A 26,987-nucleotide genomic window follows, 5' to 3' on the forward strand; every position below is an offset into this window, starting at 1 on the left:
AATTCTGGTAGGTACTTACAAATAGATGCTTAACATTGCAATGTTCCAACACAAGATTTTGGATTAATGCTCTAGTTATAGAGGCAGGACTCTCTCAAATGAGCTCTTGAACCCAGCCAATTTTCTCTGACAATAACTTAATTTAATTTCAGGTTATTCACGGGGCCTTTGGAGATGCTGGAGGTCTGTTGTCCAATTTCAATAAACTCATTTTTCTTTCTACAGATTTGAGTGTTGGATCCAATTTATATTCTCATCAACAGCAAGTTGAGTACTGAGATTAGCAATCAACTGCTGAAACCAGAGTTCACACAGACAGGTTCTTTCAAAATGACCAACATGAAATCAAAAGAATGTAAGTATTGATTCAAGTTCAGGTAGGTAGTGGCTGTTGTCTTCAACTTTAACAGGCACTTATTTATCCTCTACATTAGAAAGGAAAGTGCTAAGGCCAACCAACTCAAATTAAAATGGATTCTGATGAAAAATATTAAATTGTAAGGCCATTTGGGTTTTGTATGCAGGTACCCAAGTATACTCTCAAAGAAGATAATGTTTTTACTTCTTTTCTTTCTTTCCTGTATTGAATGTCTACATTCAACATGTTGCTAAAAAAAAGAAGACATTGTTAAATTTGGTGTGTAAGGTCAGTTCCAAAAGGAATGCCTGTGATGGTGTGACTTCAAAAGAGGATGAAGAAACTCAATACGTTCTTATTGAATCTCTTTGAAATGCACTCTCAATACCTATTGATATTTCACTCTCCTTCAATGCCACCCTATTTCAGTGAATCTCTTCTGTATTCTTTTCCAGCTCTAATGAATCGAACCAATTTGATCACTGATGTCCAAGAGGCACAATCAGCCATGGCCACAATTCTCAACGAGTCCAAAGTGGGTCTTGATTTGGAAGGCATGGATCTTGGTGTTGACGGCAAGGTCTCACTTGTATCATTGGCTCTTCAGAACGGAAAAATATTCGTACATACTCGTCCCAAATTTTTGCCCGGCTCGGGAATACGATACCCTTGATCACTCAGCTACAGAGTTCGGTTTCAGTTCACTTGCTGCATCCTACTTTTTTTTCTACAAACTTGAAAGATCAACCTTGGAATCTCTGCCATGGGAACCAGTGAACTATCTCCCTAGAAATATGACCGCTGTCAAAAAGACAGACCGACACACAGACAGACAGAGACACTGAAGCGAATACAATAGTCCGTCCCTATACCTTTTTATTACTATTGTAATAATAAAGGAAGGACGGGCTAAAAATCAACCAATAAGATTGCTTAATCCGAGAGTTAAACTTAATCTGAGTTTAAACTCACTTTGTGACCCCCGACCTAAGGCAAATAAAAGTACTTTGTGAGTTTAATGGCCAAGGCCACAATCAATCAATCCATAGGTAATCAATCAATCCAAGGCCACAATCAGACTTTAAACTCGGTTTAAGTTTAATTTTGGATTAAGCGATCTGATTGGTTGATTTCAAAATTATTCGGCTCTGCAAACTGCTAAAAATAATAATAATAAATAAAGATGAGTCTTTCACCACCTTTTTTATTTCGTAGCAAGGAAACAACTGCCACATTAGACGCGTGTAGTCTGTGTCGTAGCATGTCTATCCTAAATCTATACCGAGTTTAAACTTTCATGGTTGAATTCTTTATAGCCCTGGCCATATAAAAAGAGATTGGCCCATGGGAAATGTAGTATTACATTCAAGTGCTTTCAACTTGTGCTATTATTATTATTATTATTATTATTATTATTATTATTATTATTATTATTATTATTATTATTATTATTATTATTATTATTATTATTATTATTATTATTATTATTATTATTATTATTATTATTATTATTATTATTATTATTATTATTATTATTATTATTATTATTATTATTATTATTATTATTATTATTATTATTATTCCAAAATTACAAATGAGTGTGGTTGGTTTTGCTTTTTAGTATGCAAGTATGTAGGTGGGTTTGGATAATTTTGAGATACCTCTTATCTCAAGACCTTTTATATGGCATAGTCATATTTAACCTATATTTAAGGAGACTTTGACATAACCTATAGCGAAATCAACTTTTCGTATGGTTATCTATCTTAGTAGTTAGGTCATTAACTCCTATTACTGAGGGAAAAGAAGACCACACTTGCAGACGGGTGTCCTCATAGTGCCCATATTAACTGTTAGTATAATGGAAAAACTTGTTTTAAGCTGACAGTCTAAATAAAGCACTACTTACTTATATTAAGCCTTGCACACCTGGTCTATCATTGGTATTGATCATGCAAGGAACATTCTCTGTTGAATTACCTAGAGTCCTAGACAACATTTTCCTTGTTTGCCAAGCTATTAAAAAAAAAAAAAAAATCTAAATCATGATTTATTTGTGGTGAAGCTGAGAGCTTCTTCACAATTTTTGCGGATATCGCAACATTACTAAGAGCCTCCTTTACTATTTCTGATATATCTGTAATTTTCCTTTTTACTCTGGTAGTTCCGCCACTGGTCGCTACTCGATTAAAGTAGCCACTCAATTGTCCTCACGAGGCTGAGTGCACCCCGAAATTCAGAGAGCCGAAAAAACCGCCGGGAATCGAACCCGGGAACTCTGGAGTGCAAGTCTAGTGTGACACCCACTCGGCCACGGAGGTTGCTTCCTTGTTTGCCAAGCTATTTATTTCCTCTGTTTACTAATCCTTGAATCCTTCTCCCAAATTTATTTCACAGGCGGCACACGCGGTTCTCCAGTTTCAAGAAACCGGCAAACCCGTCTACAAAGTGCGACACGTCAGTCTGAAGACCCTCGCAGAATTGTGCGACTCGCCCCTGAGCTCTCCGCTCAAAGAAGAACTTCGCCTGGTGTACAAGAAGGATCCGAGATATTGGGCGCGTCGACCTTTGACGCGAGATATGATTGTGTACGCTGCTTCCGATCTGGCGAGTCTCCTACCACGTCTCTATGTGACACTTAACAGGTGAGTAGAATAGAATAGAATATACCCTGTTTATACTGCCGAAATGAGACTGAAAAGTCCCTTTATTCCCGCAGTCTAAACAAGGTCTTGTGTATTTGGTTCAGAAGGTACAATGAGTAGTCTGTCCTGTCTGTCTCCGTATAGCATTTCCCTCAAGGTTGGACTTGCCTGGGAAAATGTTTAGCTAGTATGCTGTGTTAGTTCAGTGGTGTAGTTTTTTGAACGGTGGACTTGGAAGTTGGTGATTCGAGTCTTCGAGTCCAAGTCAAGTCATAAATTTTAGGAAGGTGTAATAATTGGGGAGAGATTTTGTGGAAAGCAATCATGCTTTAACACTATAATAAAATACATACTTACTGTAATGGAATGTAATATTTATTTGATGAAGTCTACAGCTAGTGATGGGTCGTGGGTAAATACCCACTGGGTGGGTAAATAAAAATTGGGTATTTACCCGGGTATTTATCCACCCCCAGGGTGTGCTAGTCTTTTTAAGAATATTGATGAATTTGTTTATCCAATCTAAGCTTGCTTAAGTCGCTATACTTACATATCTGCGAAAATCAGGTCTTCCTTACTTTTGATACATCTAAAATGACCTAAGCTTAACACAGCTTCAAATTATCTCGTTATAGGTATTTGTTCACTTTCGTCCGTTCTTTCTGTCACTCATATACTCGTTTTATAAAAGCTATTGTCAATTTTATTAGATCTTTCCATCTTTCTAAATCTGATCTAAAGTTGTTAAACTCTTGGTCTATGGATTCTGATTTTTTATTGTGTAGAACTCCTTTTCGGTTTGTATTTTATTTTTTTGACCCAGCTTATGTGCAGTATTGTTTTTTATGTAGGTAGTTATTATAGGTGTCTCAGTTAGTATATTAAATTAACTGTTTGTTTGTTTTTTTTTTTCGTTTGTAATTAATATGGATATTAACGTGTTTTGTGTATGTTAAAAAACGCTTTTCGTTTCCCTTAGGGTGATATTGGGAGTTATGCATATTTAGTGCGCCATTTTAATTAAATAGATTTTATATATTTTTACATACGTATTTTCGAAACAAAACCAATAACAATTTAATTGCTGGTAGTGCCTCTAAAATTCTACGTAATTCTGTCAATTCTCCGATTTGGGTGCATTTTGAAATGTTTTAAATTTAAAAAAAAGTACTATTTTTTTCTAACATTGTAATGCGGCCTTAACATGGTACTGTTATAAGACGACCTTGAGATGGTGTAGGTACTGTTGAATTTTTTGTTTTGTCTTTTTAATTACTAGATTTTTATTTTAATAGAATTTGTATAATTTTTTTCATTATTATTTTTATAACATCAACTTCTTTTTTTTATATAATAATAACCAAGGGTTGAATAGGACATAATTTTCATTGGTTGTAATCTGTATTGCCTTATCAACAGTGATTGATAGTGACAAGGGAATTCACCGGAATGTTGCTAAAAAAAAGTATCAATTTATGTTTTTTGTTAATTATTGTAGTCAGTGCCTTATTAGTATTAACCTAGATTTCTTAAGTAGGAATTTCTCCTTCTGCGAACTTGAAAAGATATTTAGACAGACATTGTTATTTATAATTTAGTCAGTTTTTTCTTAAAAAACAAGGCAGATTAAAATGTGATTTATGCAATATTGATCATTAGAGTTTTATATTACACTGTCTGAATGGAATTGGAATTTTCCTACTTTTTATCCTACTTCTACAGTTGAGTGCCATTTACTACTGTGCAATCTATTATAAAGAAGATATTTATTATGTAAAGTCTGTGTATACGATGAATTTTATACGTTTTTAGCATCGAGGTATAACTGCTCACAAATAATGATTTTTCTTCTTCTTATTTTCCAAGGCTTTATAAGTATACATATGTACTTTTGGGTATGTAGGGTGGTTGATAACTTGAATTCAAAATAGCCGAGAAGTGTTTAAAGTTCCTTGGATTTTTGGCCACCGTTTATATTTTATCTATTTATTATAGGCATGAAGATATGGACAACCCTTCCGCCGGAATCAGTCATATGCCGGATCGTTTAGACTTTAGATGAATCGGCGATGTTTTAATTGTGCCTGTTTAAAATATATAATATATATAAAAAAATGATGTCTTGGTATTTTTTTATCTATTGAAAATCATCCGTCCTACGTAAATTATTTATTTACAAAATTTAATAATATCAATTATTCTCGTTTAAATAATCAAAATAAATTAATTAATAAAAAATATTAGATGTGTGTTATTTAAAGAAAAAAATCTGACGAGCATAGGCGTAATTTAATTGCCTTAGATAGGATTACATTGTTTTGTACAAAATATGTATTTTTAAAAAATCTGGTGTGAACATCACACGACTTTCCTTATCCTATTAAATTATGCTTATTTGGGTGTTTTTCTATTGTTATACTTTTACAATATCTCTAACCGTTTAGTCGGTATAGCTGAAAACCGCCAAAAGTGGTCGAAAACCGCCAAAAAGCGGTCAAAATACCGCCAACCGCAGCACCTATCTCAACCAAACGTTTTGACTTGCATCCTTGTCACATTTGTGAACTACATACCAAATTTCAAGTCTCTAGCTCATACCGTTCCCGAGATATTGTTAAATTACACCGAAAACCGCCAAAAAGCGGTAAAATGCCGCCAACCGTTGCACCGGTCTTAACCAAAAGTTTCGTGTCGCATCCTTGTCACATTTGACAGCTACATACCAAATTTCAAGTCTCTAGCTCTTACCGTTCTCGAGATATTTTGTTTACAGACAGATAGTTTGAAGTTGAGTTTTCAGTGAGCTATCTATGCTGCCTTCTTTATCACTTTTATATCTATCAAGTTTCACTACTTGTGTTACCTACCTATTCCAAATATGTAGACTATTTTTATTTCCCCTATGGAAGGTACATGGTTGGAGGACATTAAACAGATAGGATACCCAGCCCGGAAATTACCTTGCTCAAAAATTAGCAAAGGATGCGAGGGGTATCCTCTCTCTCTCTCTCTTTTTTTTTTTTTTTTTTTTTTTTTTTTTTTTTTTTTTTACTGTGCAATCTATTATAAAGAAGATATTTATTATGTAAAGTCTGTGTATACGATGAATTTTATACGTTTTTAGCATCGAGGTATAACTGCTCACAAATAATGATTTTTCTTCTTCTTATTTTCCAAGGCTTTATAAGTATACATATGTACTTTTGGGTATGTAGGGTGGTTGATAACTTGAATTCAAAATAGCCGAGAAGTGTTTAAAGTTCCTTGGATTTTTGGCCACCGTTTATATTTTATCTATTTATTATAGGCATGAAGATATGGACAACCCTTCCGCCGGAATCAGTCATATGCCGGATCGTTTAGACTTTAGATGAATCGGCGATGTTTTAATTGTGCCTGTTTAAAATATATAATATATATAAAAAAATGATGTCTTGGTATTTTTTTATCTATTGAAAATCATCCGTCCTACGTAAATTATTTATTAACAAAATTTAATAATATCAATTATTCTCGTTTAAATAATCAAAATAAATTAATTAATAAAAAATATTAGATGTGTGTTATTTAAAGAAAAAATCTGACGAGCATAGCATTGTTTTGTACAAAATATGTATTTTTTAAAAAAGAAGTAGGTATTTAACTCCATAATATAACTTGATAATATAATAATTATGTGGAATGTAGAAGGAAAATAATCTTTATTAAATTAAGTAAAAAATAATACCTTAATAATAGATAATGATTGATTATTATTTTATTAGCAGAAAATAAATATTTTATTTTTTAAAAATACAAGACTTATGATTCAACCTACCTAGTTTGAAGTTGAGTTTTCAGTGAGCTATCTATGCTGCCTTCTTTATCACTTTTATATCATTCTATCAAGTTTCAATACTTGTGTTACCTACCTACTCCAAATATGTAGACTATTTTTTATTTCCCCTATGGAAGGTACATGGTTGGAGGACATTAAACAGATAGGATACCAGCCCGGAAATTACGTTGCTCAAAAATTAGCGAAGGATGCGAGGGGTATCCTCTCGTTTTTTTTTTTTTTTTTTTTTTTTTTTTTTTTTTCCCAAAAGCCAAATGCCAGCCCCAAAACAATCTCCTTAGGAGTAATTGAGACACTGACGAAAAACGTCGTCCCTCACTGAACAAGAGAAAATGCAGAGAAGATTGAAAGTACATTTTCCATGCTTCCCACCATTACCTACCACCTGAAAATTGCGAAAAATATGTAGGTACGAGTTTACGACGATTCTTGTCAAGAAAAGTAAAAAACATACAGAAAAGGAAAAAGTTGTCCTATGCCCTTGTCCGGTTCTTCATTTCTACCTTTGCCCATGAAAGTTATTTGCGCCGCACTGACAGTAGTGTGTCACCGGCTTGATGAGATATTTGATCTGGCAACATTGCATTTTATCCGGCGAGCCGTCACCATCATTATCAAAATTTCTTCTTTTTATTTTTTTCAGCTTTTTCTTTTATTTAATCAATTTTCTTATCTTTTTCCGTGGAAATTTGCTGTCGAGATTTTTTTCGCTATTCTGTCGTACCATCTTGTTTCATGGCTTCACTGGTAAGTCGAGAGTTTTATCAAAATCACCTTTCCTATAAGTACCCTGATAGGATACTTCGAGAGCCTGTGGTGGACTTTTTCAGGCTGACATTAGACAGCACCTGTGTTGAGGTTGCCCTGTGGTTTTCTTGTGGCTCTTTTTTTCAGATCTTTTCCACTACAAGGTAAGGCGAAGTCAGGGCAAGTAAGTATGCTTAAATAGGTACGTCTAAGGCTAACTAATATTGGTATTTATTTAGTCTAGAAACATTGTTAAAGGAGTTGAAAGCTTCTTCATAATAATCCTCCATGTGCACTTCTCTTTGTCAGCCATTGTCAGGAACCTATGGTGGTGGACATACCAATCCGACATAAAATACTAATTTTAGTCACCATCGAGAATGGTTCTTTCTTGCACCAAATGTGAAGAGGAAATTTTGCAAATTGTGCAGGGCAAATTTGCTAATTTTGAAGACCAGAGTTGTCAAGTTGCTTTCAGGAATACAGCCCTGCTGACATCAGTGTAGGCTTAGTTGTTTCACTAAGGGTCAAATTTTAAAATCGGATTACCTTTTAGGGGCGGTTAGGCTTAGAGTGTTCGGAGAGGTTTTAAGAATTTTTTTTAAAACTACTTTCAGTTTCTGTCTTAGTTAGTCAAACTAATTGTCCAACATTACTTTCCCACATAGAATAGCTCTCCTAGAACCTAATCCTGACCAGGATTAAATGATAATCCGAGTTTAAAATTTGGCCCTAAAACTCATTTTTCTTTCTACAGATTTGAGTGTTGGATCCAATTTATATTCTCATCAACAGCAAGTTGAGTACTGATTAGCAATCAACTGCTGAAACCAGAGTTCACACAGACAGGTTCTTTCAAAATGACCAACATGAAATCAAAAGAAAGTAAGTATTGATTCAAGTTCAGATAGGTAGTGGCTGTTGTCTTCAACTTTAACAGGCACTTATTTATCCACTACATTAGAGGGTGTGTTTATGAACAGGGCTGAGATGAGCTCGGACGACATGAGATAGCTGTCCCGGCGGCAATTTTTAAAATTCATTTTATAGGTATTTATTTTTGTTTGCTTGTTTTTAATAGCTAATATAAATGAAAAGTATAATATAAACGTGCAAACTAAAGATAAAAAGTAAAAAATGAATTCAGATTGTACAAGTTGCGGAAAAAAAATCAAAAATCCGAATTTCCCGCCAACTTTACACGCAAAAAGGCCGACGATGGCCTACGATGGCCCTGTTCATAACCACGGCCTGAGGCAAAAATTCGAATTTCCCGCCAACTTTACATGCAAAAAGGCCGACAATGGCCCTGTACATAAACACAGCCAGAAAGGAAAGTGCTAAGGCCAACCAACTCAAATCAAAATGGATTCTGATGAAAAATATTAAATTGTGCCATTTAGGTTTTGTATGCAGGTAGGTACCCAAGTATACTCTCAAAGAAGATAATATTTTTACTTTTTTTCTTTTTTTCCTGTATTGAATGTCTACATTCAACTTGTTGCTAAAAAAAAAAAGAAATTGTTAAATTTGGTGTGTAAGGTCAGTTCCTAAAGGAATGCCTGTGATAGTGTGACTTCAAAAGAAGATGAAGAAACTCAATACATTCTGATTGAATCTCTTTGAAATGCACTGTCAATACCTATTGATATTTCACTCTCCAACAATGCCACCCTATTTCAATGAATCTCTTCTTTATTCTTTTCCAGCTCTAATGAACCGAACCAATTTGATCACTGATGTCCAAGAGGCACAATCAGCCATGGCCACAATTCTCAACGAGTCAAAAGTGGGTCTTGATTTGGAAGGCATGGATCTTGGTGTTGACGGCAAGGTCTCACTTGTATCATTGGCTCTTCAGAACGGAAAAATATTCATTTTCGATGTCTACTCTTGTCCACTGATCATGTTTGATGGAAAGCTACATGAAGTTCTTGAGTCAGATAGAATTCTAAAGGTAACCTTGATGACAGTTTGTTAAATTTAGAAAATAATGATTTCTACAGTGATTAGCAAGTTGTTGTTGTTTTCAAATGTTGGGAACATGGCCATTAGGTCATTCTCCCACGTACATCCCAATATTTTTCCATGATTAGCAAGTACAAAGAGTTTGGTTCAGCTTCACTAAAAAGCTTAAATAAAAACTCCTATTTTTGAGAATTCTGGTAGGTATTTACAAATAGGTGCTTAACATTGCAATGTTCCAACACAAGATATTGGAAAAATGTGATTTTTTAATGCTCTAGTTATAGAGGCAGGACTCTCTCAAATGAGCTCTTGAACCCAACCAATTTTCTCTGACAATAACTTAATTTAATTTCAGGTTATTCACGGGGCCTTTGGAGATGCTGGAGGTCTGTTGTCCAATTTCAATATCCGTCTGAAAAATGTCTATGATACACAGTGTGCCTTTACCGCCCTCCAGTTGTCAGACCCACGCCTTCTCTCTCAAGATCTAGTGCCTCATACAATTGGTAAGTTGAAACATCAATTTGTCAGCTTAGTTAGCTTGGAAGGTCTCTCATACACAAAAGCCCACTTTGAGGTCTAGGTGTAGGGGCAAACAGGCCTAAAGAATGAGTAAAGCCTGTATGAATCTAGCTTGGAGGGTTGCACATCAGAGGTGACAACAAGACCTGTTTTTTACCCTTGGGACAACAAGACTTTTTTACTGTTCCTTGCATCAAACCTCTTTTTTTAGAGGGAAAAATTCACACCTGTTGGGACCAATTTTTTTTACCTTTTCTCTTACCCTAACTTACAGTAGGTGGTACTCATCTAACTCCAAGAAATTTGTAAGTAATCCATTTCGAATTAACCCTTTCTTTCAGGGCTCAATGACCTTCTCAAGTTCTACAAAATTTCGCCCAACAATTTCAAGAAGAACATTCAAAATTTGTACCGGGAAAATCCGCATATCTGGAAAACACGCCCTCTCACATCAGACATGCTACTGTATGCAGCAGCCGATGTGGAAAGTCTCCTAGCACTGTTTCACCGAATGACCAAGGAGTATGCTCTGAAACAGAATCGACTTCTGCTTGACAATCTCATCTATGAGACCTTGTTTAATCATGTGGTAAGAATGCACAGAATTATTTCAGGTTTTGTCGTTGCACGAATCTAAAAATGCAGTTATTTTCATTTCATAGCTACCTAAGAGCCCATTCCCACTTGACGGTCCGAATAAAATCTTGTTGTGAGTAGTGGAAACACTCTCATTTAAATTACATTGGCTTCAGGGACATTTGGAAAATAATTGGGTGAAACTCACGACAAGTGGGAATGGGCCTTAAGATTAAAACGTTGGTACCTCTACAGCCATTCACTCACTATCAGGTAGACCTGACGGGTACACCTGATCAGGTCCACTTGTCAGGTCTACCTGATAGTGTGTGTGTTCATCAGGTATCAGGTAGATCTGACAGGTGGACCTTTTCAGCCATACCTGTCGGGTCTAGCTGATAGTGAGTTGCTGGCACAAGTATGGAAGCAAAGGTGTTAATGCACCCCTTTACAAATCACGTTTCCTCTTCAGGTTCCGTTGAATATTCGCAAGCGCCGTCAGTTCCGTCAGAATCAGTTGCGGCCTCTCATACACAAAAGCCCACTTTGAGGTCTAGGTGTAGGGGCAAACAGGCCTAAAGAATGAGTAAAACCTGTATGAATCTAGCTTGGAGGGTTGCACATCTGCCTTTTAAAGAGGTGACAACAAGATCTGTTTGTTACCCTTGGGACAACAAGACTTTTTTACTGTTCCTTGCATCAAACCTCTTTTTTAGAAGGAAAAATGGGAAAAATTCACACCTGTTGGGACCAATTTTTTTTTACCTTTTCTCTTATCCTAACTTACAGTAGGTGGTACCCATCTAACTCCAAGAAATTTGTAAGTAATCCATTTCGAATTAACCCTTTCTTTCAGGGCTCAATGACCTTCTCAAGTTCTACAAAATTTCGCCCAACAATTTCAAGAAGAACATTCAAAATTTGTACCGGGAAAATCCGCATATCTGGAAAACACGCCCTCTCACATCAGACATGCTACTGTATGCAGCAGCCAAATATAGATATAAGAGATATGTTGTACATGGAAAATAAGTAGTATAAATAAATGTTTCTTCGTTTTCTTTCTGTTTTAGTTAACCGAATGTTCCACAAGGAGAAGGAGTCAGCCAATGAGGAGAGAATTGAAGTGATTGACACGAAGATGTACCAGTGTTTCAATAAGAAGTTCTACTTTGATATCAAGCAGAGCAAGAGTACCAAGTTCATCAAAATATCCGAGGTAAATAGACTTGTGTTATTACTTTTCACAGTTTTAGTCATCATAACTTTGGTGCTCACTGCAGCCTTGTAGGATTTAAATTGGCTTCAGGGACATTTGGAAAATAATTGGGTGAAACTCACGACAAGTGGGAATGGGCCTTAAGTTTAAAACGTTGGTGCCTCTACAGCCATTCACTCACTATCAGGTAGACCTGACGGGTACACCTGATCAGGTCCACTTGTCAGCTCTACCTGATAGTGTGTGTGTGTTCATCAGGTATCAGGTAGAGGCGGACCTTTTCAGCCATACCTGTTGGGTCTAGCTGATAGTGAGTTGCTGGCACAAGTAAGGAAGCAAAGGGGCTAATGCACCCCTTTACAAATCACGTTTCCTCTTCAGGTTCCGTTGAATATTCGCAAGCGCCGTCAGTTCCGTCAGAATCAGTTGCGGCGCTGGAGAAAAGACCTGATGAGTTCGAAACGTCCCTATCCTTACATTGAGGAGGTGAATAGCAACGAGTACATCTGGCGAAACGATTACAATGTCCCGCTAGCCAACGCCAAGCTTCTGAATAATCCAAGTGAGTTGTGCGTAAAATCTATGAAAACTCTTAACTCCATAGCGTAAAGCCTACCCTGAGACTTAGGTGTATGAGTAAACAGCCCTAAAGGATGGGTTGAGCTTCTACAAAGTAAAGCCCGCCCCGTTGTCGAGTGAAGTTCGAATACCGGTCGGGACGAAAATTATCTCACCAAATTTTTCTGTTCTTGGATAGGCAAAGAAACCAGGCACAGCCAACTTATTTATTTCTTTGGTTTAATAGGCAAATATAGATATAAGAGATATGTTGTACATGGAAAATAAGTAGTATAAATAAATGTTTCTTCGTTTTCTTTCTGTTTTAGTTAACCGAATGTTCCACAAGGAGAAGGAGTCAGCCAATGAGGAGAGAATTGAAGTGATTGACACGAAGATGTACCAGTGTTTCAATAAGAAGTTCTACTTTGATATCAAGCAGAGCAAGAGTACCAAGTTCATCAAAATATCCGAGGTAAATAGACTTGTGTTATTACTTTTCACAGTTTTAGTCATCATAACTTTGGTGCTCACTGCAGCATTGTAGGATTTTCCAAATATCTCAATAATCCCACAACATCCACTGCTGGCACCGGTCGCTATGCGCATTTATATTTTACATAGCTACTCATTTTCCTCGCGAGGCTGAGTGGGCCCCACAACAGACCCATTCATTTGCATGATGCAAATTTTTTGACCCCGCCGGGAATCAAACCCGGGTCTCCGCGTGCAAGGCGAGCGCAGTGACCAGTACACCATCGGAGCTGACAACTGCTGACTTTGATGGTTTTATTTGCATATAAATAAAGTTAAATTAATTTCTGATAGCTCCAATCCTTAAGTTACCTTGGTTCTACTTTTTTTTTTTTTTTTTTTTTTTTTTTTTTTAATTTTTTTTTTTTTAAAAAATTAACGCCGCATTGATGCGGCGTAGGAATGAAAAACAGACCTATGGCTCCAATCCTTAAGTTACCTTGGTTCTACTTTTTTTTCCAAGTACTTTATTTTTAACAAATGTTGAACACGAATATAAACAATAGAACAGAATAGAATATTTCTTGTTTGTCCTCGAATAAGACTAAAAAGTCCCTTTACCCCAGCAGTCTAAACAAGGTCTCGTTTACTTTATGGGTTAAACAGCATAGTATAACAAAAAATTAGAACCTTGCTTGATTTAAAAAGAAAAGAAAAATAATTCAAAGAAAAAATAATTCATTGTCAGGTGAACATGGATCAGACTCGTAACCAGATTCACATCAGCATGAGTGTGGTGGGACACTTGCGGGATCATCTCAACGCGCTACTCACCGCCCATCAGAACACCCCGCGCCACAGATACCGTGATACACACACCATCAAGTCTGAAGTTCTCATCAAGGATACGAGACGGTACTTTCTCGACTTGAAAGACAACGGTCGTGCCCGATTTGTCACGGTAAGCGTCAGTTTATTATTTTAATATGAATGAGGTTAAATGAGAGTACCTACGCAACTGAGTCAACCCATTGTTAATTTGTATAAGGCCAGCCACTCACTATCAGGTAGACCTGACGGGCGGACCTTTTCAGCCGTACCTGCCAGGTCTACCTCATAGTGTGTGTGTTCATCAGGTATCTGGTAGACCTGACAGTTACTCCTGATCAGGTCTACCTAATAGTGAGTGGCTGGCTAAGGTTAACTCATCTTTTAGGACTATTTGGCCCTACACCTAAACCTCCTCTGGACTTTTTGTGTAGAATAGAATATAATATACCGTGTTTATACTGCCAGAATGAGACTGAAAAGTCCCTTTACTCCCGTAGTCTAAACAAGGTCTTATTTATTTTATGGTCAAATTTTACAATAAAATTGTACATGTTACGAAAATTTTCATAGTGCACCGTTCCTAATGCTCTTCTTCGGTCTGCAGATATCCCAACTGCTCCCGGTCGGCGGCAAGCTATCCTCGATCGCTTTCCCGGCACAGGACCTCGGCCCTATCATTGGCCTCATCAGCGATCTCCAGCAGGAACACAGCTGCCCGGAGGACGAAGATGGGGCTCCTGAGGGCAACTACATGCGATGCAATAACAAGCGGTTCTTCTTCAACGTGAGCAAGAACGGGAAGGGAACGTTCATGCGGATCTCAGAGGTAGGAAACCTCTCACAACCGAATCGTAGGAAAGCACAACTCGCGAACAGAAACCACTTCCAACACCGTGAGAAAGGTGCGATGCCTATCTCACGGAGAGCAAAGCAAGTTAGGAAAGCACAACTCTCATACCCTCATCAGAATAAATCATACCCATCCCCAAACTCAAAGTCATTAAAATATGTAGATCAGCACCCCTTCCAAGGTCCTTACCAATATCGGAATCAAAAGCAATATCAAGACAGACACCAATATTCGTACCAACAATATCAATGTGAAGATGAAGACCAATATTATTATCAAAATGAAGAGGAGGATCAATATTATTACCACAATGAAGAGGAGCAATATTATCAAAATGAAGAGGAGAACCAATATTATTACCAAAATGAAGATGAGCAATATCAAGATGAAAATCAATACTATCAAAATGAAGATGAAGACCAACAATATTACCAAAGCGAAGATGAAGACCAGTATCAAAATGAAGATCAATATTATTACCAAAATGAAGATGGAGATTATTGCCAAAATGAAGATGAACAATACCAAGATGAAGATCAGTGTTACTACCAAAATGGAGAGTGTCAAAATGGTCAACATTTTTACCAGGATGGAGATGAAGACCAATATTATTGCCAGAGTGAAGAGGATGACCAATGTCAAAATGAAAATCAATATTATTATCAAAATAATGATGGCCAAGACCAGTATCAAGATGACAACCAATATTATTATCAAAATGAAGATCAGTATGATCATGAAAGCGAAAATTCATATCAACAAGGTGAAGGTCAATATTACCAAGATGATAATGACCAAAATTATTACCAAAGTGAAGATGAAGACCAGTATCAAGATGAAAATCAATACTTTCAAAGTGAAGATGAAAATCAGTATTATTACCAAGATGAATATAACCAATATCAAGATGAAGATCAATGTTATTACCAAAATGAATATGGAGACCAACAATATTACTATCAAAATGATCAGGATGACCGATATCAAGATGAAGATCAATACTATTACCAAAATCAAGGTGGCCAATATTATTATCAAAGTGACGAAGAAGACCAACAATATTATTACCAAGATGAAGATGACCAATGTCAAAATGAAAATCAGTATTATCAAAATAAAGATCAATATTATCAAAATGAAAATCAGTATTATCAAAATGAAGATCAATATTATCAAAGTGAAGACTCATATTCATGCCAAGATCAAAATAAAGATGAAGGCTATTATTCCTATCACTACGACCAGTACGAAAGTGGAGATTACGAACAGCAATACTGAGACTTTTCATTCGAAGACCTTATTTTCATTAATTTCCACATCAATATCCATTCCCCACTTGATTCGATATAAAGAGAGCATGGAAGGGAATGCCTGGGGCATTACCTTGTACCTTCGAATAGTTGTTAGCTTTCATGTAGCACTGTATTTACTTTTAAACTATCCATTACCATCGACTAGTAGTTAGATTTCACTTAAGACTGTTTTTATTAGATTTTTTATTAGTATTATTATTTTGGTTCCTTTTTAAAAAATTTTATTATTTTTTTTTTTTACTAGTACATATTATTTTGTTATCAGTAGATACTTTATCGTATTTAATTTGAGATAATTTTTATTCTGTAAAAAATAGTTCGAAAATCTTGAACGATTTTTGCCATCACCTCGTTCTGTGATATTTAGATTGCCATTTCAGTTAAGCTTCCTTTACATTAGTTATAAATAAATCTCCTAGAATAGAATTTACCTTGTTTATTCTGCTGGGTTAGGACTGAAAAGGCCCCTAAAAAATCACAACAGCTTCTCCCTAGTTGCCAGATCTCTCCCCAGTCCTCGGTTGTCGGTTGGTGCGGTTTTCTCCTCTGTTGCCATTTGGTTTTCTATTCTGTTCTCCTTGTTGCCCTGTTGCCAGGTCGTACCGCCTTCCTATCGCGCTTCCATCACGATTCCGGAGCGATCCTGGGACCGATTCATCGAGACGTTCCATCAGACTTGTGATCTCTACAAGAGTGCCGAATGTTCGACCTCTAGACCCGAATCCCAATGTGACAAGGCTTCCGATGAGTGTTGAGAAACCCTATGCCTTCCTTCCACCTCTTCTGATGAGTGTTGAGAGACCGTATGCCTTCCTCCCACCTTCTTGTAACAATAGTCTCTTGAGTGGAAGGTAACCAATAGACGAGGTTAACGCCGGAGGCGTTCTCTACCACCTAACCCTCTTGTACAGGTCGATATTCTGATAACTTGCGACCAGGGATTTTTTTTCTACCCGCACTTTTGGCGGCGTGGCGGGAGAAAGTGTTTCAAACTATAGCCCTATTTTATTATGTGACTTTTTTTCTAGTTATACAAAATTTATCTTTGGGCTAGTTTGGACGTAATGGCGCCACCTCACCCGCTGCCAGTTCAAACTAGTCCAAAGAGAAATTTCGTAAGACTAAAAAAAAAAGTCATAATAAAATATGGCTTATCTTGTCTTCTTTTTTTCTATAAATATTATCCTAGGGATGACATTGGGTACCAACTAAAGTCATAATAAAATATGGCTTATCTTGTCTTCTTTTTTTCTATAAATATTATCCTAGGGATGACATTGGGTACCAACTACAAACATCCCTACGACAATATGTCCGCATTTGTGAAGGAGACGAACCATTCGAACTTTCCCTTTTGAATGAAATGTATGAAATAAGTACTTGATTGCCTGTGTCATAGCACTCATCCCCTATTAGATGTCTTATTCTCTTATTTAATGCCTTCACAAAGCCTTCCTTACTACCACTGCCTCCCCATTTTTGCATCCTAACTGAAACTGACCCTTGGAAATTTGATTTTTTTTTCTGTCTTTTAACCTCTCTGTGATGGGATTTTTTAAAACCTTTTTCTAGACCCTCTAAAGGAGGTTGTTTTTCACTTTCTGTTATTTATGATCTTGTTTTATCACAATTCCTTTCCTTTGAGATAAAACTTACGTGATATGAAGATGCAATTTGCTTTGAATAGGATATTTTAATTTTGAAGCAAACCCCTACCTCCGCAACCTTTCTCTCCCATTTCATTTGCAAAATTCCAAGTCATATCATTGTTCTAATTTTGCATTCATTTCCATAGATTTTTTAGTTTCTAACAAATAATGATTTTTTTTTCTTTATTCCATAGTTTTTTATTTATTCTTTTGGTTCTAACAAATTATGATTTTTGTTTTTGAAATGGGGTCACTTTTTTTAGCTATTGATGAGACGAGACTGATTCGTGACTTACGATCACTTAAATTCTTTTTTTTTTTTTTAATTCTCAAAATTTTAATATCCTTTAAAAATTCAAGAATGGCTTTTATTCCATTTAGATGTTTTTGAAATGAAAAGAAATGATATCAAAGGAAATAAATAAAAAAAAAGGATTTTATTATTATATAATTTATTAGAAATAAATAACAAATAAACAATGAATTAAATTAAAATTGGGGAAAAAATTCAAGAAAAAAAATTACGCGAAATTTTTTAAGCTACCAGACCGTCGAGAAGCATAGTCCCCACCCGAATGCCCACCCCCGGACGATAACTTTGTCAGCACACTGAAAAGTTCAGAAAGAGGAGGAGCTTGAATCAAAATCAAGTGGGGGAAATTTCCCCTGCGCATGCGCTAGAACTTTGAGCTTTGGAGCTTTCTGTACGATGCTCCATAGGAACTTTGCATACGAGGCTACTTTTTTCAAAGGACCTGTTTACATGGTGCTAAATAAGGAGCTTTGTAGACGATGCTACTTGTTTAGTTCAAAGGAAATAATTTCGTAGTTATGCTGGTAAAGTTAGGTACCTGAGGAGGGCATTCGGGTGGGGAACCTTGCTTCTCGTCAGTCTTGAAAAAACTTCTTGCATTTTTCATTTCTTTTTTCCTGTAGCAAAACATTACATAATTATTTTAATATTATTTAGCCATGAAGGGAGTGTTTATTACATTTGAGCATTTTCGAATCAGCTGGCGATGGGCGACTCCATTAAAAATTACAATACCAACTTTATTTTTTAGATTTGTTTTTAACTTGTATATCTCATTTTCGAGACTTTCTTTCCTCCCTTTTTGTTTTTGAAAAGATTTCTCGTAAAGGAAATCCAGATATCTATAGTGCCGTTATTAATATTGTAGATGGTGATTTAAAATTATATTAATCTTGATTATATCAATATGAAAAAATTGAAAATGTCCGTTTTTTGTCAATTGGAAATTCTCCCTTCACAGCAGTGGGTAACACGTAAAACTTAAATAGTGGGTAACACGTAAAACTTGAGATCGGTAAATGTACCGATACTACTGGTGAAATTCCCAGTATTTTTGAAACCCTGTTAACTTTTTAAGGGGGTTTTGCCACCTTGCCGCTTTGTTGGGATTTCAACCAACTCATTAGCCCTCACGAGGCTGAGTGCACCCCGAAAATATCCTGCAAGCACGTAATGCGTGCCCAGTCAACGTGGTGCATATTTTTTTCTTCTTTTTTTTATTTAGAAAGCTAGCTGTCCCGAGAACGAACGTTATCTGTTCAGGATAAAGTCCCCTCCGGGCGGGAATCGAACCCGCGACCCAGTGCTACTCTCCAAACTAACTAAGCTGCCTTTACATTTTCTCTAGACTTTAATGACATAATTTTCACTTAGTGACACAACCAGTGATCCTCTGGGAACTTACGCTAGTGAACCTCGTGAAGACCAACTTAATAGACATATCTTGTTAACCCAGGTTGGTCAAAATAATACCTTGTGTTAGCTCAAGCAATCTTTGATGAATTGAGCTTCTTCTTTACTATCGGCTACCAGAATTGAAAACCCGGGTGTACCAGCTTGAATCACATACCTGCAAACAGACCAACAAATTTGTTAGTACTTTTCATTTCAAGTTAGTGTTGGTTAGCTTTCTTCTCACTTGAAAATCCAACGTCATATCAGGTTTACACCACCTGGCCTCTACATTTCGGATTTCAACCTCCTCAGCTTTCCAAATTTCCCCATCGGACTGAAAAAAAGTTTACATACCAAATGCGCACGAAGTTTTTGAATTTCAGTAATTTTTGCTATCGTAATACTCTCAAACTTCAAAGTCCTTTTTGCAATTAATAAAAGGCATAGAAAAGATCAGTTGCGCATACTTGGGTGATGTTTCAAAGTCATAGACCAGGAAAAATGAGGACCGACGGAATTTTTCTTTTTTTTCTACGACTTCTAGATACCGAGATAAATCGATTTAAAAAATACCGGTAAATCGTGAACTTTGACGTCACGGCATACGCTCCCGTAAGCGATGACGTCAGATCAAATGTCCCAAGCAAAGCTCCCTCGCAGGCAACGTATTAATGTGTTTGAGCGCATACGTTTCTGCGCAGTTCTTGCTGCTCCTCCAAAATTGAATTTTCGACCTTTTACAGTTATTTTTTCGGAGTTTTGACCTCAGATTTGGATTTTTCCCAACTTTTTACAAGGAATCGACCATTTATTCATAATTTTTACCCATTTGCAACTGCTCCAATGTACTTACTTTGGATTGGTTAACACTTCTCCCAGTGTACTTGTGGTGGGTACTCGCTGAGGTTTTCCATTCGGGTCTTGATAGTAGATGCTCAATCTGCCTGGAACATATTTCCTGTCCTCATCCCATCCCGGCGACTCGGAAAACATTTCTTCCAGCATGGAGTCGAACCTGTGAAACGAAAATATCACCGCATATTAGGGGCATGGTTAGCCCAGTGGTAACGCGCTCGCTTCCTATACAGAAAGTCCCCCTGGTTCGATTCGAAAAATAAAAAAAACACGAGTATTTCGATTGCAATTTTTTTTTTTTTTTTTTTTTTTTTTTTTTTTTTTTTAACTGCTACATTAGACGCTTGTGGCCTGTGTCGTAGCATGCCCATCCCGTAGTATGCCTCTCATCAGATGGGCGCGAAGAGACACAATACTTCCCATTTAGGTGCTGGGTCAACACGAGAACACCAGAAAGTAACCCGTTGAAATATTTGCAATCGAAAAACGAGTACAAATTTCTGTCGATGGTGGGATTCGAACCCGGGACCTTCTGCATGGCAAGCAAGCGCGTTACCACTGGACCAACCGTGCCCCCTAAATATTTCAATGGGTTACTTTCTGGTGTTCTCGTGTTGACTCACCACCCAAGTTTGGAGTACTGTGTCTCTTAGCCTAGTTAGAGTGGAGGATAGCGCGCGCGCCTGCCTTGTAAGCGCTAGATCACGGGTTTGATTCCCGCCCGGGTCGAGCTCCATCCTAGAAATTCGTAGAAGCTCAACTCATCCTTTAGGGGTGTTTGCCTCCTTTTCTCTTCGATTTCGGGAAGATGAGACCTCCATTGTTACAGTTCAAACTTCGTTTAAAAAAAGTAAAAAAAAAAAATCCCCCACACTTACGTCACATCCTCATGGAATTCCTGTACAAAGTCCGTGATCCTGTACTCTGGATACAGGAACAGTACGGGCCACACGAGGCGATCATTGTCATCTGTGTGGACAGGCCTTAGCGTTATCTCGGGGAAGTTTGGTTCCAGGTCCGAAAATGACTTGAGATCACCTTTACCTGAAACAGAAGGTTGATTTTACAGAGAGGAGGCCAAAATGGGGACATTTGTCGGTAAAATAGGACGTAGGTAATGTTAACCTACAGAACATAAAATAGGGTCGGCGGCTTAGCTCTTTACAAGGTAGACGAGCTATCTTCCTTTTCCCGTGTTCAGACGGGGTCGACGTTTTTCGTCATTAGCCTAATTAGCTTGGAAGATAGCGCGTCTGCCTTGTAAGCGCCAAGCCGCGGGTTCGATTCCCGCCTGGACGGATAATGTTCGTACTCGGAACGGCTGGCTTTCTCCTATCCTCTCTTCGATTTCGGGACGATAAGACCTCAGTAGTTGGCCCGTCGGACATTGAAAACGTAGTCGCTCGACTTTTAGTAGTATAAAACCAAACACAAAAAAAAAAAAAAAACAAACAAACAAACCTATGAAGATGATAGAGACGCCTATTTAAACTTTTCAGTCCTATTTGGCAGGATAAGCAAGGGATATGCTAAATCTATTCTATACAAAGTCAGCTCCCATGGCGTAGTGGTCACTGCACTCGCCTTGCACGCGGGAGACCCGGGTTCGATTCCCGGCGGGGTCAAGAAATTTGTATCATGCAAATGATTGATCCCGTGACTGGCTGTTGCGGGGCCCACTCAGCCTCGTGAGGAAAATGAGTAGCTATGACATGTAAATGCGCATAGCGACCGGTGCCAGCATGGTAGGTAAACATTGGTTGTTAGGATTATTGAGATATGTATTGGGAAAAATCCTACAATTCTGCAGTGAGCACCAAAGTTGTGACATAATAACACAAAGAAATTGCATTTACATTTATAAGAGAAAAAAAAGGGTGGGTCCCTGGATTCTCTTATATCCAGTTTCGACTGCATTAAACAGTTTTTGCAACCAAAATTAGTGTCCCGTGAACACCTTAACTTTATTTGACGAAAACTTGTTTCTGCGCATGGGTAGAACGGGAGGGAAATTTTGGTTGCAAAAACTTGTGATTTTCTTATTACTTTTTTCATTATGATTCAGAGAGCTTATCAATTTTTAGTTTTTACATGCATTTTGTCATATTTAGCATTCCTTACGTACTTTGTTGCACTAATGAGCAATGACCATCAATTCATTGCATCATTAATTATTTTTATTACATCATTCACAATAATTTCCGTAACCCAGTTCACCCTAGGTTTTTTTTTTATGTTTGATAGATTGAACTGTAACTGCTGAGGTCTCATCGTCCCGAAAGTGAAGAAAGAAGGAAGACAGGATAGGAGAAATCCAGCCGAGATTTTTTTTTTTTTTTTTTTTTTTTTTCCAGTGAGCACCAAAGTTGTGACATAATAACACAAAGAAATTGCATTTATTTTTTCTATACAAAAAAAGTCCAAACGTCCATAACCTACCTGAGGTGGCTAGTTTGATTTTGCGCTCCCGAATGATTTGCAGAACCCTTTCCTTCTCTTTCTCCTCCTTCTTCACTTGTTGCGCTTGTTTGCGCTCATTTCGAAGAATTTCTTTCTGAAAAAAAGGAACACGATTTTTTAAATTATTTCATCAGGGTGAGTCAGCGTGGAAGACGATTGAAAATATGTTATGCAATTAACCAGCGCAGCGTCCGATATTCTGGTGACATTATTTTGCGCAATTCGGAGGTAAACAAAACAAAGGTTTGAAACTTTCCGTGAAAAATAAAAATAATGAAATTGTCTAGTCATGCAGTTTTGTAGTTAGGCAAACTTCTTCTTCAGTCCTTAATAGGTACTAAATTTACTAGTAATCAGCTTCAGCGGTAACTTGTCACTTGTGCTGGAGTTTACCAACTCGAGATTGAGATGAGACGAGGATTTCTCTATACACAATACCCAGGTCAACCTCGGATTGAATCCAATTCTGAGACAATCCACGGTGGTAAAACTCGTCCTTAGAAAGCCAGTTGTGTCATGGTAGATACACCAGTTTCCCGTGAAAAAATGTCAAGCGTGGTGTGTACCATCTGATAAGCACGAGGTCGCGGGTTCGATTCCTGCCCGGGACGAACTTTTTTCTAAAAAGTTAAGGTTCGTTCTCAGACCGGCTGACTCTCTCCTATCTTATCCCATTTCTCTCTTTGATTGAGGGGCGATAAGACCTCCGTTCTTACAGTTCCCTCTATAAAAAAAAGAAAAAAAAATCTGGTGTGAACATCACACGACTTTCTATTACATTAAGTCGGACAGTTCTAAAAGTTTCACCATTCGATTTGAAAATGAGTAGCTATGACATGTAAATGCGCATAGCGACCGGTGCCAGCATGGTAGGTAAACATTGGTTGTTAGGATTTGGCTAAATATTCTTGCCCGGGGCGGAGTCTATCCTGAACGGATAAAAAGCTACTTCCAAAAGTGATGAAAATGATGCCACCCAGTTAATGTGTGTCCACACATAGTCGACCGGCCGTCGATCGATGTCGACTGAACCGTACACACTGCCTCGACAACATAGATTCACCTCATCGATCGACAGCCGGTTGACCATGTTTGGACACACCTTTAGATTCCAAATAAATCCCTTCAACATCGGTTCAGTTGTTGTTGTGGCCGGAACTAGGTTGCACCACCTACCTACAAATAAATCAGTAATCTATTCATAGAAAATCTTTTCGAACTGCACAAATTTTCATCAAAAACTAGTTCAATGTCGGCATAGCTCCGGACTAATGGAATAATTTTTTGTTCCCCCAGGAGGAAACGGGACAGACGGGAAGCAGAATGACCAATGGGTGTACGAGAAGGGACGCTATGCAGACATTGAAACCGACAAGTTTGGCAATCCCATTCATCCGCCTCGAAGAGGACCTAGGCCCCAAATCAAACCGCAGAGGAAGGAAGATGTCCATGAAGCCGGAATAGGAAAGAGATCCGTACAGGATCCTTCGGTGGGTAAACGGTAGGTAGGTGTGGGAAGATGAAGAGAGGGAGGTGAAGGAAGAGGAGGAAGAAGAGGAGAAGGAGGAGGAAGAAGGAAAAGGAGGAGGGGGAGGAGGAGAAAGAGAAGGAAGAGGAGGAAGAAGAAGAGGAGGAGAAGGAGGAGGAGGAAAGGAATAAGGAAGAGGATTGATTGTCTATAATTTTCTACATACCTACCTAATTAGTAATTAGATATTTTGAGACCCAATGGACAAAAATTGATTACTAACGACTGTTTCTGTTTCCCAATTTATTATTCCAGGCTTTCAAAGTCAAACTAGACAAGAATCATTTCACGTCAGAACAGGTACGCAAATACGACGAAATTCATGAGAGGCACGATGAAGTTATGGATCTGATTGACGACAATATCGACGAAAGTATCAGCACAGTTATCCAAAAAGCCAGAGAAAGAAATCTGGTCAAAAAACGATCAGTAGATCAACGGGAATTAGGGGATTTCCTTTCAAAAAATGTCGGACAAATGCCTGTTGGAAATGAAGGGTCCAAACTTCATTCCATTCAGAAGCGTTCCATTGAGAATAGACCACCAGGTCCTGACATCGAATGTATCTACAAAGGTCCTGTTATTAAGTCTCAATACAAAGGGCCTGTCATTAGATCCCAATATAATGGATTACAAATACGATCCCAATATTTAGGACCGCAGATCCGAGCCCAATATATGGGCCCTCAAATGCTCTCAGAATACAAGGGTAAAATGATAAGCATGCTTGGGGGTGTGGACCGATATGAACAGATGCTCAAAGAAGCACAATGCAATACACAGTCCAAAGAAGTGATCAATTTAGCACAAAAATATGATAAGATAAATCAGGAGTACAAGGAGGCAAACTACAGACTTATGAGACATGTCCGAGGCAAACCAAAATTGGCAGCCATTTTTCAAAATTCATAACCATGTCAATTTTGACAATGGACTTGTACTTACAAAGGTCATCGCAAAATGGCAAATAAAATCAATCAAAAATAGTCCAATACACTTGACACTACACTGCTTCAGGGGGTTGGTTAAGAAGTAGTAATTCGAATTTTATCTAGTAAATTTATGAGCTTTTTTTAAACAAACAATTTTTTGCACAGGTACTTAATAAAATTATGATTACTTACATGTTTGTTAATACAAGAGGTCCTCAAATCGATCACAGTGCTATCTGTTGGGTTTTCCTTCAGTAGTTCATCACACAGGTGAGTACAGTCTTCAAACTTTTTCAGGTGAAACAGACATTGGGCTGCACGAAGTTTGACTTTTGGATAATCAGGTTTCAATTTCAGTGCAATTTGGCAGTCAGTCAAACAAGATCTAAAATGGTCAATGAAGCAAAAAGAATTAGATCAAGTTAATAATATCTATAAAAGACTGACCCAGGGGACCATATAAAGCAGGTACTTTTTTTTTTACCAATCTGGACTGATTCCATTACTACCCTTGCATTAGCTTGTCCACAAGTTTCCCTCTACCAAGTCTATTATCAAAAGTTCAATAGTAAAAATCCCAAGAAATATGTTCTATTCATTTGCATACCTCAACATTGTAGAGAGTGTAGGGTAAGAGCTTGAAGTTTGTACTTACCTATAATTCTTGAGAAAGAAATTGGAAGCAGCCCTGTTGTTGTAGAGTTGAGCATTGACATCATTGTCAGCACATTTGATTTTAAGTCCCTCGGTGTAGTTGATAATGGCATTGCGGTACTTATTACATTTGAAATTGAAATTTCCTTCATCTTTGTAAGTGGTTGCCAGTTCTGAGGGGAGGGACAAAACAGAAATTCATACAGATGATGTGTACAAATATGTGTTTAGGTACTTGGATAATTGGTTCATGGAGGGAGCTTTTAGGTTGAGATCCCAGTGATAAAGTGACATAAGAGTAGATACTTGGGAGATAAAAGGGTTTTCCTACAGAGACAAAAAATTCTTCTTCTCCTTCTCCTCAAATTGTAGGTACTTGTCAGCTGAATAGGTAACTCTATGAAAAAGTAGGTAGCTACTGAGATTGATCTCATCTTCTTATCTTTTTCTTACCTTCCGGGGTGTTTTCCAGAGGGTCATATTTGAGTTGCTGAAGTCCTTCTACCAGGGGGGACATTTCCTCTCCCTCTCCCGGAAATTTACTCATGAAGAAAGGATGCTTCTCCATTTCCTGTAAATTAAATTGTAACCTGTTACATTTCTTGAGGAGTTGAATGCCTTTTTTTTAAGAAGTATAATGTCACTGTAAATAAAAATCTCAAAGTTTGGTAGTTGTGCATAAGGCGCGTCAATGGGACATTACAAAAATCCGTTTATAAGAGGGAAGATACTTGCTTTAGGAGTGTTCCTAGAAAGTAGTTGCACATTTTAGGTCGTAGCCAGGGTCGGCCCCAGGGGGCCCAACTTTAAAATCTTAAACGAGAACCCCCTATTTGTGATAAATCAAATTAAAGGCCTTAAAAAACGCATTACTTTTGTACAAGATTGAGCTCGATTCAACAACCAGGGCCGGAGTTATGGCCTATTCAATTTTTTATATTTCCATGTTCTTTTGCCAATAAGGGAAGCACCAAAAATGGGAAATTCATATCGATTGGTGATTTGTGCTTCAAATAGATCTCACTAATGGGTCATATTGAAATTTAGACCCAAAAATTAAATTTAGACTTTCGGCCCTGATGGCTTCCGGGGGTGAAAATGGATGTTTCGAAATTTTATTTTTGGGACCGAATTTCAATATGAATCATTAGTGGGACCTATTTGAAGCACAAATCACCAATTGATATAAATTTTCCATTTTTGGTGCTTCTCTTATTAGCGGGAGAACATGGAACAAAGAAAATTTGAATAGGCCATAACTCCATCCCTGGTTGTCGGATCGAGCTCAAACTTGTACCAGAG

At 37.5% G+C, this 26,987-nt stretch overlaps 3 protein-coding genes across 6 annotated transcripts; 2 read left to right on the top strand and 1 right to left on the bottom strand.

Annotated features, from left to right (window-relative positions):
- Positions 1 to 223: 223 nt before the first annotated feature.
- Positions 224 to 16,900, top strand: LOC103512274. 3 transcript variants are annotated; one of them, XM_026825792.1, is made up of 10 exons: positions 224 to 355; positions 814 to 974; positions 9,459 to 9,545; positions 9,912 to 10,062; positions 10,420 to 10,667; positions 12,255 to 12,435; positions 12,761 to 12,906; positions 13,654 to 13,866; positions 14,341 to 14,562; positions 16,496 to 16,900. In XM_026825792.1, exons 1-10 carry the CDS (start codon positions 331 to 333, stop codon positions 16,652 to 16,654), a joined length of 1,593 nt encoding a protein of 530 aa, XP_026681593.1. In that variant the 5' UTR covers positions 224 to 330; the 3' UTR covers positions 16,655 to 16,900. The 3 variants fall into 3 exon arrangements, with proteins under 3 accessions (XP_026681593.1, XP_008475249.1, XP_017300819.1); XM_008477027.3 differs by lacking the exons at positions 224 to 355; positions 814 to 974 and adding exons at positions 7,430 to 7,588; positions 8,346 to 8,473 and having other exon boundaries at positions 9,298 to 9,545; XM_017445330.2 differs by lacking the exons at positions 224 to 355; positions 814 to 974 and adding exons at positions 7,694 to 7,752; positions 8,346 to 8,473 and having other exon boundaries at positions 9,298 to 9,545.
- Positions 16,901 to 17,663: 763 nt separating this feature from the next.
- On the bottom strand, positions 17,664 to 26,346 carry LOC103512276 (tetratricopeptide repeat protein 4). Its single transcript, XM_008477030.3, has 7 exons — positions 26,139 to 26,346; positions 25,687 to 25,858; positions 25,224 to 25,416; positions 22,551 to 22,665; positions 20,990 to 21,155; positions 20,110 to 20,271; positions 17,664 to 19,431 (listed from the first exon to the last, which is right to left on the bottom strand). The coding sequence occupies exons 1-7, from the start codon at positions 26,251 to 26,253 to the stop codon at positions 19,341 to 19,343; spliced, it is 1,014 nt and encodes a 337-aa protein (XP_008475252.3). The 5' UTR covers positions 26,254 to 26,346; the 3' UTR covers positions 17,664 to 19,340.
- On the top strand, positions 23,849 to 25,266 carry LOC103512275. 2 transcript variants are annotated; one of them, XM_008477029.3, is made up of 2 exons: positions 23,849 to 24,072; positions 24,355 to 25,266. In XM_008477029.3, exon 2 carries the CDS (start codon positions 24,442 to 24,444, stop codon positions 25,009 to 25,011), a length of 570 nt encoding a protein of 189 aa, XP_008475251.1. In that variant the 5' UTR covers positions 23,849 to 24,072; positions 24,355 to 24,441; the 3' UTR covers positions 25,012 to 25,266. The 2 variants fall into 2 exon arrangements, with proteins under 2 accessions (XP_008475251.1, XP_026681594.1); XM_026825793.1 differs by having other exon boundaries at positions 23,849 to 24,061.
- Positions 26,347 to 26,987: the final 641 nt, after the last annotated feature.

This window comes from Diaphorina citri, unplaced genomic scaffold (assembly GCF_000475195.1).
Source record: "Diaphorina citri unplaced genomic scaffold, Diaci psyllid genome assembly version 1.1 scaffold818, whole genome shotgun sequence".
NCBI classification, from domain to species: Eukaryota; Metazoa; Arthropoda; class Insecta; order Hemiptera; family Psyllidae; genus Diaphorina; species Diaphorina citri.

Bases quoted from the DNA above. Each gene is read 5' to 3' on its own strand.
- LOC103512276 (XM_008477030.3), bottom strand. From the start codon at position 26,253: ATGGAGAAGCATCCTTTCTTCATGAGTAAATTTCCGGGAGAGGGAGAG. The intron at 21,156-22,550 runs GTAGGTTATGGA...CTTCTGTTTCAG, and splicing joins AATCAAACTAGCCACCTCAG to GTAAAGGTGATCTCAAGTCA. The intron at 19,432-20,109 runs GTAAGTACATTG...GTCTGTTTGCAG, and splicing joins GAAGTGTTAACCAATCCAAA to GTATGTGATTCAAGCTGGTA.
- LOC103512274 (XM_026825792.1), top strand. From the start codon at position 331: ATGACCAACATGAAATCAAAAGAAT. The intron at 356-813 runs GTAAGTATTGAT...ATTCTTTTCCAG, and splicing joins CAACATGAAATCAAAAGAAT to CTCTAATGAATCGAACCAAT. The intron at 9,546-9,911 runs GTAACCTTGATG...ATTTAATTTCAG, and splicing joins AGTCAGATAGAATTCTAAAG to GTTATTCACGGGGCCTTTGG.
- LOC103512275 (XM_008477029.3), top strand. From the start codon at position 24,442: ATGGATCTGATTGACGACAATATCGACGAAAGTATCAGCACAGTTATC.